Here is a 21,558-nt window from a genome sequence, read left to right as displayed (position 1 = left end):
ATATACGTATCTCTCGTGTAGTGAATCTATATATCCAAATATTTTGAATAATACGTTAACATCGTATGATCGAGGTATTAATACACTATTGATGCTATAATAATGAAGTTAATTAACCAATAATTCATTAGATTAAATATCAGCCTAATTCAATTCAATTTTTCTAATTTATTTACATTCTAGCCATTTTATACTCGATTTGTATCAATTGAGTTTAATTTGACTCAATCGAAATCCTCAATTCAATCTTTTTAATCCAATTTCTAATCCCAATTTAACTCATCTTCTCATCCAATCTCAACCGTTCATCATATTTGATCAACGATCAATATTAAATCAATTTTCACTATTTTTTTCTTGAAATTGAACAGTTTCAGACTATTTTTCTTGAACTGAGGGTCTATTGAAAACAACCTATTTACCTTAACAGTAAAGTCTGCGTACACTGTACCCTCTACAGACCCCAATTTGTGGGACTAAATCGGGTTAGTTGTATTCATTTCTCGAAATCTCATAGAGAAAATAATCAAAAGATGTCACCTTAATTGATTATTATTATTATTATTATTATTATTATTATTATTATTATTATGCTCAATTTATTTCAAATTTATTATTAGCAATTTTTATATAATATTTTTTATGTGACATACATAATTTATTTGTAAGAATAATAATTTTTCTAATATTTTTTAATTTATTATTAGTATGAATTTATTATTATATTTAAATAGTAGCCTTGATATATTTGTAAGATAATTTTTACTTTTTCCTCATACTACCCTTGGTATTAAGTTCATGAAGTAGCAGTTTATACATATAAAACTCTGAAGTGAACTCTTAACATTGAACAAAAATAATTGTACAGTGTATGCTTATTTTGACTGTTGATACTCAATTTTGACCTCCTGGTGCTCCTTTTAGGCTGCTATTTTATTAAAAATTATAAATTTTTAACATTAATAATTTTTAGGCTACTGTTTTATTAAAAATTATTAATTTTTAACATTAATATTTTTTACGTATTATTTTGATATCAAATAAATAAAGATGTGTAACATCAATGATTTTAATCTATTTAATTTTTTTTTAATCTATATATTTTATAACCTGATTTTGCCAATTTATAACAATTTTAGCCTAATTTTATTCATTTTATTATAATTTTAGTTCAAATTATATTTAATTGAATTCAATTTCAATTTTCATTCAAATTTAGACCAAATTTTTTATCTTTAGATCTCAGCCGTTGATCAATTGATCTAACGGCTGGATCACACCCTATCCCTCTTTTCTTCTAAATAAAAAAACAAAACCCTAATCCTCACTTTTGGCTAATGAATCAACTGTTACTTCAGGGAGATGCAATTAAAAGGGATAAAATAGTTATCCAAATAAGTGGGAGTCCTACAAGTGTTAATAATGAGGTAGAAGGGACAAATGAATAAATAAAGATTAATGAGATTAAATTTCAATTAAAAAAATAACTCAACAGTCCTTAAACTTTAAATTTTTACACATTCACCTCTCTATTTATTGGTCAAAATATCTCAATTTTTATCAAAATACATCCAAAGAAAAAATGGGGATCCAAAAGGCGGGTGTTCTTGTTGCCTACCACTGATCTCTTTCCATCCCGTCCCTTCAACCCGCCTACTTTAGGTATATATTTGTCCTTCCCATTCTTTTTCTTCATCTTTTTTTTATATTTGTGCTTTTATTGAGAAGATCATGAAGAAAATTTTATAGAAAAGAGAATATCAAAATATTATTAAACTTTCTTGAATTGTTTTTTTGTTTTAACTTGAAATTAACTCAAAAAAGCATTATTGATAAGTATAAAAATAACATTGTGGCCATTCTTCCTTAATCTAATTGTCTCAGTCAACAACTACTCAAGTTGTTTGGACAACTACTCAAGTTGTTTGTAGAATAGTTAAATGTGTCTGAGAAATGCAGAAGTTGTCCTACAACTATATATTTTTGGGACAAATAATATAATAGTGAAACAACTTATGTTAGTTGTCTCAACTACGTTTAAAGTTGTTCAACAATTATGTACTGTTGTTGGTCAACTAATTAGTTATTTGTACAAATAATGTAAATTTGGAGTAATTTATTAATTGTTGAAATAAATATTTGAAAAATTATAGAAGTACCTAAAGCTACTAAAGTTTTCTGACAATTGTCGATAGCTGTAAGACAACTAAATGGATGAAGAGACGAGTAATCAAAATTCTTTAGCAATTTTGAAGTTGTTTGATGAATGTCTCACTTGTTAGTATTACTGAAATACTTTGTGATATCTTCAGGTACTGTGCCCATCTATAGAAGATCAAATAATAATAGAAATTGATTTACATGGCGACTGGATAGAAAATCTTACTCGTTATACTTGGCATTCGAAGGGCTGAGAGACAGTACCTATAAAGATACGTGCGAATATTACATACGATGAGTTGGTTGAGATCATTATTTATAGGTTTAAGTTAACTTGTGTTAAAGATGATCTCTCCATTAGTTACATACTTGGCTTTGTGGAAAAATAAAAAGGAGCTCCTTCTAAGATATGAGATGATCGTGATTTGCGATTATTTTTTTATGATCAAAGTAGGACCATTTTAAGAATATCTGTGGATGAAATGATTGCACAAACAACAAATTCAGTTTCAAATAATGAAGACCAACATGTTACTATGGATATTCCAATAAATAAAGAAGTTGCATATCATTTTATACCAACACAAGGCAGCCACATAGATGATGATGACACAGGTTTTTATAAAGGTAAAATTTTCAAGGACAAGGGATAATTAATTAAATTGTTGAAGCTTGCTTCCGTGAAGAAGGATCAAAGATTCAAATTGGTGAAGAATTGTACAAATGTGTATTGTGTTAGATGTGTAGATCAAAATTGCGATTGGTGGCTGCGAGCTACAAAGCTTAAAAGTTGTAATAGATTTGAAATTGTTAAGTATCGCAACACTCACTCATGTGAAGCACAACACATTATAAGTCATCATCCACATGCTTCTGCGGATGTCACTGCAGAATACATGCTACCTAGTTTCTTGAATGGAAAAGGTCCATCCACAAGAGATATAAAAATTATTGTTCAAGCAGATTTGGGTTGCAAGATTAGCTACTGGAAGTATTTGAAAATCAGTGAGATAGCAAAGGCTATAATAAGAGGGACACCGGATTATGGGTATACCATTCTAGATGGTTACTGTCATATGCTAATGAGTGTAAATGAAAGAAGCAAGACATCCTTGAAGATTGATGACCAGGTAAGGTTTAAATATTTTTTTGTATCTCTTGGAGCTTGGATTAGGGGATTCGTGCACATGAAAAAAGTCTTAGTTGTTGATGGAACATTCTTAAGTGGTCGTTATGATGGAGTTTTGTTGGTTGCTGTAGCGCAAGATACAGAGAATCATATTTTTCCTGTTGCATTTTGTGTAGTAGATAAGGAGTGTGATGCCGCATATCAATACTTTTTTGAGAAACCATTAGAGATCATCCCTAATACTTCAAAATTGTGCATCATTTCTGATATGCATCCAAGCATCGGAAAAGCAATATTAAAATTTTATTCTAAAGCACACCACGGCTGTTGTACGAGGTATCTTGGTGAAAATGCTCATACAAATTTTCATTGTGGAGATTTTCTTGGACATTATTATCATGTAACAAAGACATATTGAAGAGAAGTATTTCATGATCATTTTAAACAAATCAGAATTATCAATGCGCAAGTTGCTAATTATCTACAGAAGATTGGCTTTGACAAATGGAGTAGAGCATATTTTCCAGAAAACAGGTAAACTTTTTTTACTGGTTCAAATATAAATATTGTAGGTCCCTAACAACTACAGTAATTGTTGCAACAATTTTTATAGTTGTTCCAACAACTACAGTAGTTGCTCCGATGGTTGTTCCAGAAATTGCAATAGTTGTTGAGGATCTGCAATCAATTGTATTTTAGCTTCTTAATATTTTTAAATTTTTAAACTTCAGATATAATAAATTGAGCTCAAATATTGTTAAGTCTGTTAATGCAATACTTAAGGAAGAAAGAGAATTTCCTATTACTGCTTTGTTCAATGATATAAGTAAGCGATGGTCAGAATTATTTCATGAGAGACGGATGAAATATGCCAAGTTAAAAATCATCTTTGTCCCTTCAACAGAAACTAAAATAATAGCTAACAAGAATTTGGTAAATAAGCTTTTGATCCATCAAATAGATGAAGACACGTTCAGTGTTACCGTAGATAATGGGATTGCAATGGTCCGTCTACGAAGCAAAACATGTTCGTGTCGAGAGTTTGATTTGGATAAAATACCATGTCAACATGCTATGGCAGCACTTAGACATAAATTTGGAGATGAGTATGGAAAGATGATTTACGAGTATTCTTCTCCATATTATAAGGTAGAGTCATACATACTTGCATATGCAAACCCAATTTATTCGGTACTAGCTGAAGAATTTTGGAACCTTCCACCAAAAGTTTTGGAGAGAGTAATACCTCCACCTGAAAAGAAGACTAAACCGGGAAGAAAGTGGTGAAAACGGATGCCTACTATAGGAGAAGTGGTTTCAAAAAAGAGAAATAGATGCTCTTTTTGTAAAAGCATTGGTCACAAAAAAAGTACATATCCTACGAGATCGAATGAAGTTGCATGAGTTTGTATCATATTTATAACATGCCGTTAATATTGGTAGTAGTTTTTTTGGTTTAACAAATAATTTGGTGTAAATTTTTGGCTTTTAAATATTTTCGTTCTAACAACTTTGCGCAGTTGTCGAACAACTTTGATAGTTGTTCGACAACTTTGCGAAGTTGTTCGACAACTATCAAAGTTGTTAGACAACTGCGTGAAGTTGTTCAACAACTGTGCGAAGTTGTTCGACAACTATCAGAAGTTGTTCAACAATTGTCCGAAGTCATTGAGACAACTAATGCAGTTGTTGAACAACTGTCTCAGTTGTTCAAGCGACTTTATTTTTTTAACTTAATAAGATTGTGGGGCCCGTTGTCCCTCTTTTTTAATTAAAGATTGACAAAGTCATTTTCTGAATTATCAAGTATAGGCCAAGTCATTTAATAACAATTGAAGATCGATGTACTCATTTTCTAAATAATTAAATATAAACTAAGTCGTTTAATAACGTTAAATAACGATTGAACATCGACAGAGTCATTTTCCGAATTCATTTTCTGAATTAACAAGTACAGACTAAGTCATTTAATAACAATTGAAGATCGATAGACTCATTTTCTAAATTATTAAGTATAAACTAAGTCGTTTAATAACAATCGAACATTGACGGAGTCATTTTTTGAATTAACAAGTATAAACTAAGTCATTTAATAATAATTAAAGATTGAATTGAAGATTGATATACTTATTTTCTAAATTATTGAGTATAAACTAAGTCGTTTAATAACAATCAAACATTGACGGAGTCATTTTCTGAATTATCAAGTATAAACTAAGTCATTTAATAACAATTGAAGATCGATGTACTCATTTTCTAAATTATTAAGTATAAACTAAGTCGTTTAATAACGATTGAAGATCGACGGGGTCATTTTCTGAATTATCAAGTACAAACTAAGTTATTTAATAAAAATTGAAGATTGATATACTCATTTTTTTAATAACGATGAAAGATCAACAGAGTCATTTTCTGAATTATCAAGTACAAACTAAGTTATTTAATAATAATTGAAGATCGTCGGAGTCATTTTTCAGAATTATTATGTATAAACAAAGTCGTTTAATAACGATTGAACATCGACAGAGTTATTTTCTGAATTAACAAGTACAGAGTAAGTCATTTAATAACAATTCAAGATCGATATACTCATTTTCTAAATTATTAAGTATAAACTAAGTCGTTTAATCATGATTAAAGATCGACGGAGTTGTTTTCTGGATTATCAAGTACAGACTAAGTTATTTAATAATAATTGAAGATTGATATACTCATTTTTTAAATTATTAAGTATAAACTAAGTTGTTTAATAACGATGGAAGATCGATGGAGTCATTTTTTGAATGATCAAGAATAGACTAAGTTATTTAATAATAATTGAAGATCGTCGGAGTCATTTTCTAAATTATTAAGTATAAACTAAGTCATTTAATAACGTTTAATAACGGTTGAACATCGACGGAGTCATTTTCTGAATTAACAAGTACAAAGTAAGTCATTTAATAATAATTAAAGATCGATGTACTCATTTTCTAAATTATTAAGTATAAACTAAGTCGTTTAATAATGATTGAAGATCGACGGATTAGTTTTCTAGATTATCAAGTACAAACTAAGTTATTTAATAATAATTGAAGATCAACAGAGTCATTTTCTGAATTATTATACATAAATCAAGTCGTTTAATAATAATTGAAGATCGACGAAGTCATTTTCTATAGGAACAACTAAAGTAGTTGTAGAAACAATTACAATAGTTGTTTAAACAACTGCAGTAGTTATTGTGCAACTGAGTTAGTTGCAGGAACAACTGACGTAGTTGTTTAAACAACTGCAGTAGTTGTTGTGCAACTGAGTTAGTTACAGGAACAACTGAAGTAGTTGTTTAAACAACTGAAGTAGTTATTGTGCAACAGAGTTAGTTGCAGGAACAACTGAAGTAGTTTTTTAAACAACTGAAGTAGTTGTTGTGCAACTGAGGTAGTTGCAAGAAAACCTGAGGTAGTTGTTTAAACAACTGCAGTAGTTGTTTGCAATTGAGTTAGTTGCAAGAACAACTAAAGTAGTTGTTTAAACAACTAAAGTAGTTGTTGTGCAACAGAATTAGTTGCAAGAACAACTGAAGTAATTTTTTAAACAACTAGAATAGTTGATGTGCAACTGAGGTAGTTGTTTAAACAACTGCAGTAGTTGTTGTGCAACTGAGTTAGTTGCAAGAACAACTGAAGTAGTTGTTTAAATAACTGCAGTAGTGGTTGTGCAACTGAGTTAGTTGCATGAACAACTGAGGTAGTTATTTAAATAACTACAGTAGTTGTTGTGCAACTGAGGTAGTTGCAGGAACAACTGAAGTAGTTGTTTAAACAACTGCATTAGTTGTTGTGCAACTGAGTTAGTTGCAGGAAAAACTGAAGTAGTTGTTTAAACAACTGAAGTGTTTGTTGTGCAACTGAGGTAGTTGAAGGAGCAATCGAAGTAGTTACAGGGACAACTAAAGTAGTTATTGTGCAACTGAGTTAGTTACAGGAATAACTGAAGGATTTGTTTAAACAACTGCAGTAGTTGTTGTGCAACTGAGGTAGTTGCAGAAATAACTGAAGTAGTTGTTTAAACAACTGCAATATTTGTTGTGCAATTAAGTTAGTTGTAGGAACAACTGAAGTAGTTATTTAAACAAACGAAGTAGCAGTTGTGCAACTGAGGTAGTTGAAAGAACAACTGAGGTAGTTGCAGGGACAACTAAAGTAGTTGTTGTGCAGCTAAGTTAGTTGCAGGAACAACTGCATTAGTTGTTTAAACAACTGCAGTGGTTATTGTGCAACTGAGTTAGTTACAGGAATAACTGAAGTAGTTGTTTAAACAACTGAAGTTGTTGTACAATTGAGTTAGTTGTAGGAATAACTGAGGTAGTTGCAGGGACATCTGAAGTAGTTGTTGTGCAACTTAGTTAGTTGTAGGAACAACTGAGGTAGTTGTAGGAACAACTGAGGTAGTTGCAGGGACAATTGAAGTAGTTGTTGTGCAACTGAAGCTGTTACAGGGAGAAGTGAAGCAACTAGTTGGGTAGATAACATAAGTACTTGTTGTTCAATTACTTTAACTTGAAAATAATTAAAGTAGTTGGCACAAATATGTTAATACTGAAATAGTTAAATCAAAAGCTAACACAAAAGAAATTTCATTGATCTGAATGTTCTCGTAAATCAAGTACAAAAGTAACTTCATACACTTGTCAATATCCCCAATTAATCCTTCAAGGATTCAACTCCTTCTCAATCACGGCAAGAACATATCTCATCCTAAAATTATCCACCTCATTGTCATTAAGGCATATCAAATTAGTCCTAGTAAGCAAGTGATCAATATAAACACAAACATATGGTCCACATGCTGCACAAAAATTACTTCTTGGGACATCCTTGAGACGCTCATACGACCATGCATCATTTAAATTTTTTTCAGGCAAATGATTGAACGCCCCGCTTTGCGTGAGTAGTTTGGGCCATAATTCGAGAATGAGTTGAATAACAATAAGAAAAGTCATCTCACCACACACATCAATATTGCAATCATAAACTTAAATCAAACCCTTCTCCATTAAAAACTCGTGTGCAATAAAATATGTATTCTTTATGTTCATCACATTGTAAATTCTTTTTTCTCCATTCCACTTTCGATCATATGAATACGACTTTTCACCACTACAGTATTTGAGTATGTTGCTGTCCATCTTAAATAATGTGAGTGACTCATGCATTGTTGGAGCACCATTCACTAAATTCTTATCACTCCAATTCTTGTACTGATCATACAAGATATTGTAGAAATTTAGATCCAAAATTAGATTTGTTTGGTTAGAATGTCTAGGAAACTAAATCTGTCTCTTGTGCATAAGGGATAAAATTTCATTAACATGCTGCAAAATAAAAATAACAGTTAATTAAATATCAATAGGCAATTGAACGAAGTAAAAAGTTGGTAATATTTACCTTGCACTCAAACCAGAAAAATGGATCATTCATGTTCATCAAGTCTTGATAATTAAATTTGCCAATCAAATACATTTTTCTTTCCTCTTCTTTCTTACTAATGAAGTCATTAAAGACCTCCCTCTTCTCCACATCAAGATATTTGTACAAATTCACTTCCAGTTGATTCTTTCTCCTTGTATTTTTGGCCTTGGAATTGATGGCCAATCTTCTTTTTAACCCAAGAGTACAAGGAGTTTTTCTTGCATAGCTCGGATATATAGTCCTCTTTGATTGCTGTCCGTCTAACTTTATTGACAAGGATTTCACTTCATTCAAAAGAACATCATATTTATCATAACATGTTTGACATTTACAATAACAATCAATATTAGAAGCATTCACGTTTGTTGTTTTTGTCACATCCGGAGTATCTCCCCCTACCAAGATCAGCAGTATATGAGTCACCTCTTTCTACTCCACCAAAAGATCTACAAATATCAAATGTAATCTGACCAACGCTATCTCTCTCAACACCATAATTTCTCACAACACTATTCTCCCCAACAACCCTATTAAGATTCTGCTCATCACCAACTCTTTCAAGAATCTCCTCACCACCACTTATATCCAACTTTATTGAAGTTACGTGACAACTCATCTTTTAAAACATCAATTTTTGAATCCGGACAATTTTCATAGGCCTCAATATTTTGAACAAAAATCTTTTCTTTCTCTTCGTTTATTGGAAAAAGAAAAGGGTGAACAACCTGATTTTGCATCTGCATTTAAATTAAAAAATTATATATAATTTGGAAAAATTAATTCAATTGTTTAATAATAATTTCAGTTGTCTGTTGTTGTAGGAACAACTTCAACAGTTGTTGGACAACTGAACTAGTTGCAGGAACAATTTTAACAGTTGTTGGACAATTGAAGAAGTCGGAATAACTTCAATAGTTGTTGAAAAACTGAAGAAGTTATGGGAACAAATTCTACAGTTGTTGAACAACTGAAGTAGTTGTGAGAACAACTTAAGTAGTTACTGGAACAACTCAACTGTTGTTGGACAACTAAAGTAGTTGTGAAAACAAGTACAGTTGCCCAATATTTGAAGTTATTGCTTTGTACAACACAACTAAAATTATGTACATATATAATCTTACTTGCTCTCTTGTCTGGTCAATAGGATCAACATTTAACTTGTGAGTGGGTGTTGTGGTCATCTATCTAATCATTCTTGGGAATGATCTTTCTGGTGAAGGATCCTTAGAAAGTCGTTGAATTGCCAAAATAGCTTCAAATGCCCAAGCCTATAATATAATAGTAAAAAGTAGCTTATTGTACACAATAAAGTCATGATAATGTTTAATTGATAGTCAAAAAATAAAAAATTCAATGTAATTACTTACCGCGAACGCCCACGAAAAGCCATGAAGGTTATAATGAGATTTGGTTGGATCAAGCTTCTTTAAAAGATAGCTAATGATAAGATCAAAGCTTATTTGACCCCATGGATATGAATCAAATACATTTTTGTTCGACGCTATCTTTAACCACTCAGTTTCTATCTTCTTATTTGCACTTTTCGAACAAAAAATACAAATGCAAGAATCAAACCACACTAAAAGCCACCTTTTGCTTTTTTGTCAACTTTTAATCCATCATCTTCTTTATGAGTACATCAACATTTGGAGACTTACCCACTACATCAACCAACTTTTCACCTTCTTTTCCAATCTTTACTAACTTCTGACTAAGAGAAGGAAGAGAATGGCATCGAAGTCCAATCACGATAGCAAATTCATTAATCCCAAAACATAGGGAGGTTTAAATATACCTTATGAACTTTAAAAGCTAAAAGTTGGCATATTTTGCAATTAGAGTATTCTGCTTTTGCAACTAGTTCCTTAATTGTTAAGCAGTGAGTACATGGTTAAGCCTCTCTACCTCCCCGAGGTAGTGGTAAGGTTTTGCGTACATTTTACCCTCCCCAAACCTCACCTGTGGGATGGTTTCTTAAATGCCTGATCTTGTTACATGAAGAGAATGATACTTGTGTCTGATGTAGAGGAACTGGACTTATAACTTAATGGTGATTGATATGTATTGTATTGTGTTGTTTAAGTATAAAGTGGATTGTTAGTTGAATCTTATAAATCAATAATGAATATTCACTGATTTGGTAAGTGGACTTTAAAAGCTAAAAGTTGGCATTTTTTGCAATTATAGTATTCTGCTTTTGTTTTTGTTTTGTATTCATTGATTAGATAATAGTAACTTCATTTGGTGAGATGTTCATGTGATAGGTGCATGTTCAACTTAATATTTATCGTTAAGGAGAGAGTAGAGAGTAGAGAGTAGATAGTTTCTTAAATGACTGATCTTGTTACATAAAGAACAACAACAACAACAACAAACCCAGTGTATTCCCACCTAGTGGGGTCTGAGGGGGGGTAAGATGTACGCAGTCCATACCTCTACCTCTGATGAAGTAGAAAGGCTGTTTCCGAAAGACCCCCGGCTCAAGGCACGAGATACCACACAAACACATAGTAAAGCACAGAAGCAGATTACATAACATAAATACGGCACCCATAAGTAATATAAAATAGAGGAAAGCAGAGGAAAGCACACAGATTCGTAATAAAACATGGAACACGGAACATGGAATCATAACAGGAATAAAACCCCCACCAAGTAATTCCCTACACTAGCGACCCAAACTGGCCCTAATCCTCTGCCGTAATTCGCGTCTTCCAGACCTTCCTATCTAGGGTCATGTCCTCGGTGAGCTGTAACTGTTCCATGTCCCGCCTAATTACCTCACCCCAGAACTTCTTCGGCCTACCCCTACCCCGCCTAAAACCATCCAACGCTAGCCTCTCACACCTACGGACCGGGGCATCCATGCCTCTCCTCTTCACGTGTCCGAACCATCTCAATCGTGCTTCCCGCATCTTGCACTCCACTGAAGTCACACCAACCTTCTCCCGGATAGTCTCATTCCGAACTCTATCCCCTCTAGTCAGTCCACACATCCAGCGCAACATTCGTATTTCTGCCACCTTCATTTTTTGGATGTGGGAGTTCTTAACTGGCCAACACTCCGCTCCATACAGCAAGGCCGGACGGACTACCACCCTGTAGAATTTGCCTTTAAGCTTGGACGCGAGTTTCCACTTCATCCATCCCGCCCCAATACGGTGCGAGATATCCTTGTCAATCTCACCGTTACTCTGGATCACGGACCCAAGATACTTGAACTTATCCCTCTTACATACCTCCTGTGCTTCCAACTTCACTACTACCTCATTCTCCCGCCTCACGTCATTAAACTTGCATTCCACATACTCTGTCTTGCTTCTGCACACCCTGAACCCTTTAGACTCAAGAGTTTGCCTCCACACCTCTAATTTGTCATTCACACCCCCTCGAGTCTCATCTATCAGAACTACATCGTTTGCAAAAAGCATACACCACCTTGAATACGCCGCGTCAACACATCCATCACCAACGCAAACAAAAAGGGACTAAGAGTAGATCCCTGATGCAATCCTGTCAGGACAGTGAAATGCTCTGAGTCTCCTCCCGCCGTCCTTACCTGGGTTTTCGCTCCATCATACATATCCTTAATTACTCTAATATATGCCTGCAGTACTTCACTCACCTCCAAGCATCTCCAAAGCACCTCCCTGGGGACTTTGTCGTAAGCCTTTTCCAGGTCGATTGCCTCCGTCGTCGAGCGGCCGGGCATAAATCTGAACTGGTTTTCCGAAATAGACACTATCCGTCTCAGCCTCACCTCGACCACTCTCTCCCAGATCTTCATAGAGTGACTCAATAACTTAATCCCCTATAGTTATTGCAACTCTGAATGTCCCCCTTATTCTTATAGAGAGGGATCATGGTACTCCACCTCCACGCCTCGGGCATCTTTGCCGTCCTGAAGATTTCATTAAACAATCCAGTCAACCACCTTACAGCAGCCTCTCCAACGAACTTCCAAAACTCCACCGGTATCTCATCCGGCCCCGTCGCCCTACCCCTTCGCATCCTGCGGACAGCCTGTCTAACCTCTTCTACCTTAAAACGTCTACAATAGCTAAAATCCCGACACTCCTCTGAGTGCTCCAGTTCCCCTAACACAATAGCTCTATCCCCTTCGTCATTCAAGAGCCTATGGAAGTACGACTGCCATCTCTTCTTAATGTGGCCGTCCTCCACCAACACTCTACCGTCTTCCCCCTTAATGCACCTCACCTGATCGAGGTCACGACCCTTCCTCTCCCTAGCCTTAGCGAGTCTAAACAACTTTTTCTCCCCTCCTTTCCCCTGTAACCCTGCATACAAGCTCTCGAAAGCGGCCGTCTTAGCTGCCGTGACTGCTGACTTCGCCTCCTTCCTCGCTAGCTTGTACTCTTTCCTGTTTACCCGCTTCTCTTCTTCGTCCTTACTTTCCACCAACTTAGCATACGCCCCTTTCTTGGTCCCCACTTTCTTCTCCACCTCTTCATTCCACCACCAATCCCCCCGATGGTGCCCGGCCCGGCCCCTAGAAACACCCAACACCACACTTACATTCTCCCTGATATACCTTGCCGCCCTGTCCCACATACTATCCACGTCCCCCCTACACTCCCACACCCCCATTCCCGCCAACCTCTCCCCTATCTCCCACGCATTCACTGGCGTCAGGCCGCCCCACTTAATTCTCGGTCTACACTCCTTGCTCCTCCTCTTTCTATCCTTCTTTATACCCAAATCCATAACCAAGAGCCTATGCTGGGTCGAAAGATTCTCACTCGGGATGACTTTACAGTCCTTACACAACGCCCTATCCCCTTTCCTAAGCAGCAAAAAGTCAATCTGAGTCCTGGCTATCGCGCTTCGAAAGGTGATCAGGTGCTCGTCCGTCTTCGGGAAGCCCGAGTTCACCACCAGCAGCCCAAAGGCCCTCGCAAACTCCAATAGGATCGCCCCCTCTTCATTTCTCTCCCCAAAACCAAAACCACCATGCATATCACCAAAGCCTCCCGGTAGCGCCCCGATGTGCCCGTTGAATCCCCTGCTACAACAATCTTCCCCGAACTAGGCACGCCTCTCACCACCTCTTCCAAAGCCTCCCAAAACCGTGTCTTCTCCTCCCCCTCCGATCCCACTTGCGGCGCATAAGCACTACACACGTTCAGGGTAAACCCCCGAATGACCAACTTAATAGTCATCAACCTATCGTTGATCCTCTTCACCTCCACTACCTGACCTCTAAGCTCTTCATCTACTAAGATGCCAACTCCATTCTTACGCCTCTCGCTCCCAGAGTACCACAGCTTGTAACCATCCACATCCCTAGCCTTAGACCCTATCCACTTGGTCTCTTGGACACACGCAATGTTGATCCTCCTCTTCCTAAGAATCTTCACAAGCTCTATGGACTTACCCTGAAGGGTCCCTATATTCCAAGACCCAACCCTCAGCCTACCGTCACTATCCACACGCCCTCCCCCCCCCCCCCCCCCCCCCCTGGCCTCCCTCCCACTCCCGCCCTCTCCTCATCCCCCGCCCCCACCACGGCCCCACGCCCCAACCCCCTCGGACATGACCCTATCCACCCATTACCGACCACAACCACAACTACACGAAAGTATAGGAAAATATAAAGATATACACGGTGGTAGTATCAAAGCAGCAGCAAGGAAATACAAGGCTCACACAAATTCAAAGGAATACTCCCGAAACAAAACTATACTCAATTAGGGGGCAAACACCGCTGGACTCAACACCCACAACCCCATATACAGGTTCCCAGCCAATAACCCAATCCAAAGCAGTGGAAGAAACGACCACAGCAACAGCAACAACAGACAACAGACAACAGACAACAGACAATGTCCACAAATCCCACGCAAGTCAAGGTACAGGGGCTACTACTAGCATAATACTAAGAATGGAATATGAAATAATGAAATAAAATGAGATATGAAATAACGAAATAACAAAGGTTAGAAGTCACCGGATTTCGCTTGGAGCTGCGGCTGCTGGAGACGGAGCGGCGGGTGCAGACGGAGTTGCGGCTGAAGACTGAGCTTCGGCTGTTGGAGATCGAGTTGGCGGCTGGAGACCGGGCGGCGGCTGGCTAAAGGCCGAGGTGGGGGGGGAGGGCTGGTGTACCCCGCTGGGGCGGGGGGCTACGGACAGGACAGGTAAGGGTGGGGGGTGGGATATGAACAGCGGGGGGAATGGCTTGGAACCGGCGGTCGGCGCCGGAGGGTCGCGGGGAGCAGCGACGGGGACTGGAGGTCGGGTCGGGTCGGCGCCGAAGGTCAGCGACGGCGCCGGGGACCGGGGACCGGTGCGAGAGAGAGGGTAGGGAGAGAGAGAGAGAGAGAGAGAGCCGTTGGAGAGAGAGAGCCGTTAGGGCGGCGCCGGAGGTCGGCGCCGGGGACCGGAGGTCGGGACCGAAGGTCGGGTCGGTCGGGGCCGATGGTCGGCGACGGCGACGGTGGCCGGTGACCGGTGCTAGCGAGAGAGAGAGGGTAGGGAGGAAGGAAGAGAGAGTGTATTAAAATACAATTAGTCAAAATTCCTGACATTTGCTAAAAGCCTCTTGTTACATAAAGAAATGATATTTAATTTCATAAGTTCACCGCCGATTAATAGGAGTCTAATGCATTTGGAAAAGCTATTATGTCTTTTCGCGTGGTAGTAATATTGGTTTCAGGAATCAAGTATGATGTTGCCCTTAGATGTTGGAGACGCATAAAGTAGTAGATCTTAATTGGATTAATACCAAGCTAATATTTGTCATGTAGCTCATAGACTGACAATTATATTGATCCTTTGGTTTCCAGTTTGATTTTTATGGATGCCGTCACTCACTCCCTGATGGTCTCATGAGGGCTACTGATGTTATGAAAGGTTGCCTTTATTGCTGGTTATGGAGATATCGGCAAGGGATGTGCTGCTGCCATGAAACAAGCAGGTGCCCGTGTGATTGTTTCTGAGATTGACCCCATCTGTGCTCTACAGGCTACCATGAAAGGCCTCCAGGTTCTTCCTCTCGAGGATGTTGTTTCTGATGTTGATATCTTTGTCACCACAATCGGTAATAAGGACATCATCATGGTTGACCATATGAGGAAGATGAAGAGCAACGCCATTGTCTCAACATTGGTCACTTGGCAGCGAAATCGACATGCATGGTCTTGAGACCTTCCCTGGTGTGAAGAGGATCACAATCAAACCTCAAACCGACAGATGGGTCTTCCCAGACACCAACAATGGCATCATTGTCTTGGCCAAGGGTCGTCTCATGAACTTGGGACGTGCCACCGGACACCCCAGTTTTGGGCGGTGATACGGCTGGTAGACCCATTTCTCCCATGGATGCAAGGAGATCACGTAATGATAATGATCCTAATGACATTCTTTGATTTCATTGTATTTGTCGTGGATACTCAATTATGATGATGTAATTGTGTAGTTGGAGTGCATCTTAGAATATTGAAGTTTTTGTGTTTAAATTTTGATTTTGGAGTTTGAAGATACTAGTTAATGTTGAAAATTTGGAGTTTGATGATGTTAATGTTGAAAATTTAATTTTGAAGTTTAACGTTCAATGCATTTGTGATATGCTTGTCAATTACAATCTTTAATTACCCTGTTGTATTAATGATATATGAATTAAACAAATATTGAATTGTAGGTTATGTCTAAAGGAACAATTAAATTTGAGCTAAAATTATAATCTATAATTAGTTATTGAAAATTGATGGACCCTATTAAATTAAAAAAAAAATAAAACAATTGTGGAGGTTTTAACCCTCAAGTTTTAAATAAAATTTTATTATAAAAAGAATTAAATTTAGAATAACGGGGGTCAATAACCGCCTCGAATTAATTGTCGTAACCGCTGCAAATTAATTATGGGGGTCGAAAAAAAATCTCCGCAAATTGTTTGTGACGGCTCATATTCTGGGAGTTTTGGGAACCGCTGGAATTACATTTTGCAGGGGTTTAAAACCCCGCAAACCGTAAAATCAACCTCCACAATTTGACTAGTTTTTTGTAGTGTGTGGGTGTGAGTGTGGTATCAATACCCGATTTGGTCAATCAATTGAGTACTTTGACCAAAATCAACAGGAAAAAGCATGGATAGATTTATTGATCTTTATAATAAAAATAAAAGCTAAGATGAAATTGAAGAAAATGAAATACGTCACATATAGAAATTTCTATGTTTCTGTTTTTCTTCTCCTTTCAAGATTATTCACTTGATCAATATTTTCTCAAATTTTTCATATAATATCTCATAATTTAGGTTTTATAATTTTACTTTTAGATATTTGAATTATTTTTAGCTGAATCCTTGCACGGCACACTCGTGTCCATATGTGGATCCATAACACCGAATCTTAAAATTGAAATTACGAAGAATCGGACCCTTAGATCCACACCCATATCGAACACCCACGGTCCAAGCAACTTAAATTGTGGTGCCATATAAATTGACGGAAGCTGACTAGTGGCAGGAACAACTGTCAGTGGACCAGGTCTATAAAGCCTGGGAGAAAACCTCTGAATGTGCCCCAACTCTCCACAATCATAGCAAGCTCTAGGATTACCCCTCTACTGACGTTACTGGTAAGACCTCCTCGTAAGAGAGCATTGGAGACCTCTTCATGTTCCAATGTTGAGCTACCAACTAGATTATGGTAGCTTGGAGTCATCTATTTCTATGTTATACTCCAAAAAAGAAAAGTTGTATCCTTCATATCATGGTTGTATTTTCTATTCTTAGGTAGCTCATGACTTGTGACACCAGTTCCTTGGGGTGGTATTAATTAGTTGCACAATGTATTTGACTTGTATTATTTGGTATAACCCGTTAGCGTTTATCTTGTCATATTGCCTTTGTTGTGGTTGCTTTAAGATTTGATTTGCCTGATGGATTAGATAGGTGTTATCACGACTTAATGAGATTTTTATCGTGACAAGAATAGATAATAAAAGAAGTCAACACAATTAAGATGATCCAATTTCATAAATTCAAATTACAAGCTAAGCCAAGACTTTCAAGGATATACTTCAATGAGAGATCTTGAACCCGGAATGGAAGTTATTTTGCATTCACTGAAACCAGCTTCATTGAAGAGGTTTTCCCATTCCTTCTTTGTTCTCTCTTTAGCAGCAAAACAAACCAACATCATGATGTCCATATTATGTTGTGCTCGAGCATATTCAGTGGTGTTCTTTGGATCTTCCAGCACAATGTCAATGATGATCAATTTCCCTCCTTTATCCCTACTTGGAATTGACTCTTTGCATTTCTTTAGTATCTTCACACAATCTTCGTCATTCCAGTCATGCATAATCCACTGTTTAATGATGAAAAGTTCAAGCAGATAGAGTTTTAAGGGGGAGGAGAACGTGTAAAATTTAGAAATTACTAATATCAGATTCTCATAAAATACAATATAGAGGAACTAACTCTAAAAAGGTAATGAAGATACAAAACTCTTCATTTAGCTGTACGATTAGCCTTTTTTAATGAGAGGCAATGTGATATATCATATATTAAAAAGAAAGGTGTTAGTGTATTTAATTGGAAAAAAGTGATACAGAAATAAAACTTGAAAATCATTAGCCTCTTCATGTAGCTGTATGATTAGCCCTTTTTAATGAGAGGCAATGTGATATATCATATATTAGAAAGAAAGGTGTTAGTGTATTTAATTGCAGTATTTAATTGCAAAAAAGTGATACAGAAATAAAACTTGAAAATCATTAGCTGTACGGTTTGCCTTTCATTTAAGTATGTGAAAAAGATTATGCACGCCTGATGTTTACCAAATCAGAGGTATCATGACCCAAGTTGTTTCAACTACACATTTTACTTTTAAGGTAGTTCTGTTACTTCCTAAACTCTTTTTAAAAGTAGAATTAATTCCATCTTTAAATGCTACATTCACAGTTAGATCAATGATGAAATACACACCATTGTCCAAATCTGACCCAAATATTTTTCATTTTTTGGGGGCTTTTCCATTCTTCTTGTTCTTCTTCTTTTTTCCCAATCAGCTCCATCACTTTTTCACCCTAAAAAACAATTTCAAAATTTCTTCCACATGTGTTGTGCTTACATATAATTTCGACAATCTATCAATAAATGATTATAACACAACTTAAATAGTGTAATTGTTTGAGCTAATTAATCGAATCTTTGAATTTTTCATATTACTAAATTGGAGAATAGCGTAGCTGTGGCAAAGTGTTAAGCAGAAGAGAAATAATAAATGAATGAGAAAAAAAAAGTAAGTGGTTTTTCACTCTTTCAAAGAACACACTCTTCTGTCACCTCATTACACAAGGAAAAATTAATTTTTCTTTTCAAAAATTTAGAGGATAAAAGAACCACCTCAAAAATAAAGTATGCAGGATAAGGGTTACTCATGCCTCTTTCCCCAAATCATATTTGTTAAGAGTGAAGTCATATATTCCTGATAAGGTGAAATTATGCATTAATTAATCTTGATTAAGTTCGGAAACAACTCATGTAATATATTTTTAGAAGGTTTGGTTTCTAACACTTGGTTTGAGCAAGTTCTTTTTCTTCTAAAATATCTATCCTTGTACCTTGAGTAAAATTGCATTAGCTGTAGGAATATTTTCAAACATGTTTCCTCCAACAAACTCCAGGTTCCCAGTACTGCTCTTGAGGTTTTCTATAACATGTGGAAGATCAAGTACAGTGCACTTTATGGCAGGAAAAGCTTTGGCTATTGCGGTTGCCACAGTGCCAGTGCCACCTCCAACGTCCACCAATGATGTCAAGCCCTCAAAAATGTGTCTACACTCGGTAATAAGCACAGTGACAATCAACCTCGACTCACTAGCCATTAAACCATTGAAAGTATCACCTAATCTTGGTTCTTCCACAATATAATCCCAAAAAGATTTTTCATGAGCAGTATGGAAAGTGGTAGGGAAATCATTTTTGTACCAATTACCTAACTCAAACCATGCTTTTTGAATGAACGGATCATGAGTGAAAACCAAAAGTGACCTCAAATTCAAGGGCTCATTTTTCACAAGAAAGCGGCTAGCAGGGGTGAGAGAATAGCAATCATCATCATGTTGATTCAGTAAACCAGAATGAACTAAAAATCGTATTAAATTTGGCAAAAAGGTAACCTTAGAAGGATCAACTAGGGAAAGTTCAGCAGAGAGATCGGAAAGATGCATAGGCTTACCATGTTTGTAAAGAACATCAGGGATGTCTAGTTCAACTGCACATCTTAATGCTGAAGAACTTATGAAGGAAAAAATGTGGTTCCAAATTTGAGCTTGAGCTTGGAGAAGCTCAGAGGCACTCTCACTCGTTGACATTTTTTTTGCTCAGAGTTGTCATCTAAGCCACAAATGGCATGTATATACTTATATACGAGTAAGGAGTACTAACTTGAAAGACTATCGATTATTGGAGTATAATTTTTTCTTGACATTATAGTAGGTTTTCTTGAGCTGGGGGTTTATCGAAAACAACCTCTCTACTCCCTCGAGGAAATGATATGAACTGCATATATTTTATCCTTTCCAGACCTCATTACGTGGGAATATATTGAGTTTGTTGTTGTATTATAAGTAGGTTTTCTTGAGATTATACGTAGGCAGTGTACCTAAAATGTATTTACTAATTTAATTTGAACAATAGAGGGTTAGCATCCCTAAAATGTAAGAACCACAATTATTATTTTGCTTATGGTTTTTTCTCTATTTTTGGCCTATCGTTTGTCTATTGATCTTCTGATTTTGTTGAACTATCCGGAGGTGTGCTTGCGTAATCAATGATCAAATAACTAACCAGGTAACAATATTTTTGAAACTTTTAACATATTTTCATGTTCAAATACAAATTTAAAAAATATCTCATTTTTTCTTTAAATTTGATGTCAAATCTAGTAAGTTCACATACAATAAATCGGAAGAGTAGAATCATCTACAGTACGTTATCATTTGGTTGAAAATTCGATGTTCAATTATTTTGTAAGACTAAAAGGTATATATAGTACATGAATATACATTCGGTTGGATAAATTCAACGTTCACTAATTTTCTAAAACAAAAATACAGTGGAATATATGTGTGGACAGAACTAGAAGAATAAAATCATTTACTTTATCACTTGGTTGGAACTTCAACGTTCAATTATTTCCGAAGACAAAAAAATATAGTACATACATAAATATATGTGTGGAAAAAATGACGTCCATAGCTTGATGCAGTCACGTCTTTTCACTTGTACTATTGTACTAATTGCAACTTATAGCGTATATATATATATATAATTGGATAAACGTGGAATAAAGTTCTTTTAAATAAGAAAAAAATCACGAATGAAAAGGAGCAAGTGATATTGCTGTACTAAAGAATTTTACACTGCAATTAACACTCTCTCTTGATTTCCATCTTATTAAAATATTGCTTTATCTAATTTTTCTTTACATATTATTTTTTTATCACAATCTATAAAATACCACACTGCTATCTCTATATTGTTTTTACTCGTTGTATTGGTATGTATCTACAAATGAGCTAAATACTCTTCTTTTATAAAGAAAGAAAGAGTATGACTAGGTCATTGATGACATAAATAAATGTTGTAATGTCAAATGCCGAGATTTTGACAACAACGATACATGCAGAAATAATGATGGGCCAAAATGCTTTCAAGCATATATTTATTCCATGGATTCAGCTATCACCTCTCGAAAATGAAGATTATTCATTCAAATTCATTAGAAAATAATTTTTAGTCCGACTGTGTTTTTCAATGATGATAAACAAAATACAAGAACAAAA

General features: G+C 36.1%; 2 protein-coding genes and 1 pseudogene across 2 annotated transcripts; 2 read left to right on the top strand and 1 right to left on the bottom strand.

The window, feature by feature from the left end:
- Positions 1–2,642: 2,642 nt before the first annotated feature.
- Positions 2,643–4,576, top strand: LOC124898787. The gene is made up of 4 exons (XM_047412757.1): positions 2,643–2,787; positions 2,908–3,625; positions 3,743–3,823; positions 4,021–4,576. Exons 1-4 carry the CDS (start codon positions 2,643–2,645, stop codon positions 4,574–4,576), a joined length of 1,500 nt encoding a protein of 499 aa, XP_047268713.1.
- Positions 4,577–14,936: 10,360 nt separating this feature from the next.
- Positions 14,937–16,275, top strand: LOC107862091 (annotated as a pseudogene).
- A 1,428-nt stretch (positions 16,276–17,703) lies between these two features.
- Positions 17,704–20,388, bottom strand: LOC107848424 (myricetin O-methyltransferase). The gene is made up of 2 exons (XM_016693187.2): positions 19,333–20,388; positions 17,704–18,074 (listed from the first exon to the last, which is right to left on the bottom strand). Exons 1-2 carry the CDS (start codon positions 20,083–20,085, stop codon positions 17,772–17,774), a joined length of 1,056 nt encoding a protein of 351 aa, XP_016548673.2. The 5' UTR covers positions 20,086–20,388; the 3' UTR covers positions 17,704–17,771.
- Between the last annotated feature and the right edge of the window lie 1,170 nt (positions 20,389–21,558).

Source organism: Capsicum annuum, chromosome 1, assembly GCF_002878395.1.
Source record: "Capsicum annuum cultivar UCD-10X-F1 chromosome 1, UCD10Xv1.1, whole genome shotgun sequence".
NCBI lineage: Eukaryota > Viridiplantae > Streptophyta > Magnoliopsida > Solanales > Solanaceae > Capsicum > Capsicum annuum.
The sequence above is the reverse complement of the archived record's forward strand: the minus strand, read 5'-3'. Positions and strand labels throughout refer to the sequence as shown.

Bases quoted from the DNA above. Each gene is read 5' to 3' on its own strand.
- LOC124898787 (XM_047412757.1), top strand. From the start codon at position 2,643: ATGATTGCACAAACAACAAATTCAGTTTCAAATAATGAAGACCAACAT. The intron at 3,626-3,742 runs GTATCTTGGTGA...TAAACAAATCAG, and splicing joins CACCACGGCTGTTGTACGAG to AATTATCAATGCGCAAGTTG. The intron at 3,824-4,020 runs GTAAACTTTTTT...TTTAAACTTCAG, and splicing joins GCATATTTTCCAGAAAACAG to ATATAATAAATTGAGCTCAA.
- LOC107848424 (XM_016693187.2), bottom strand. From the start codon at position 20,085: ATGTCAACGAGTGAGAGTGCCTCTGAGCTTCTCCAAGCTCAAGCTCAA. The intron at 18,075-19,332 runs GTACAAGGATAG...ATCATTAAACAG, and splicing joins CTAATGCAATTTTACTCAAG to TGGATTATGCATGACTGGAA.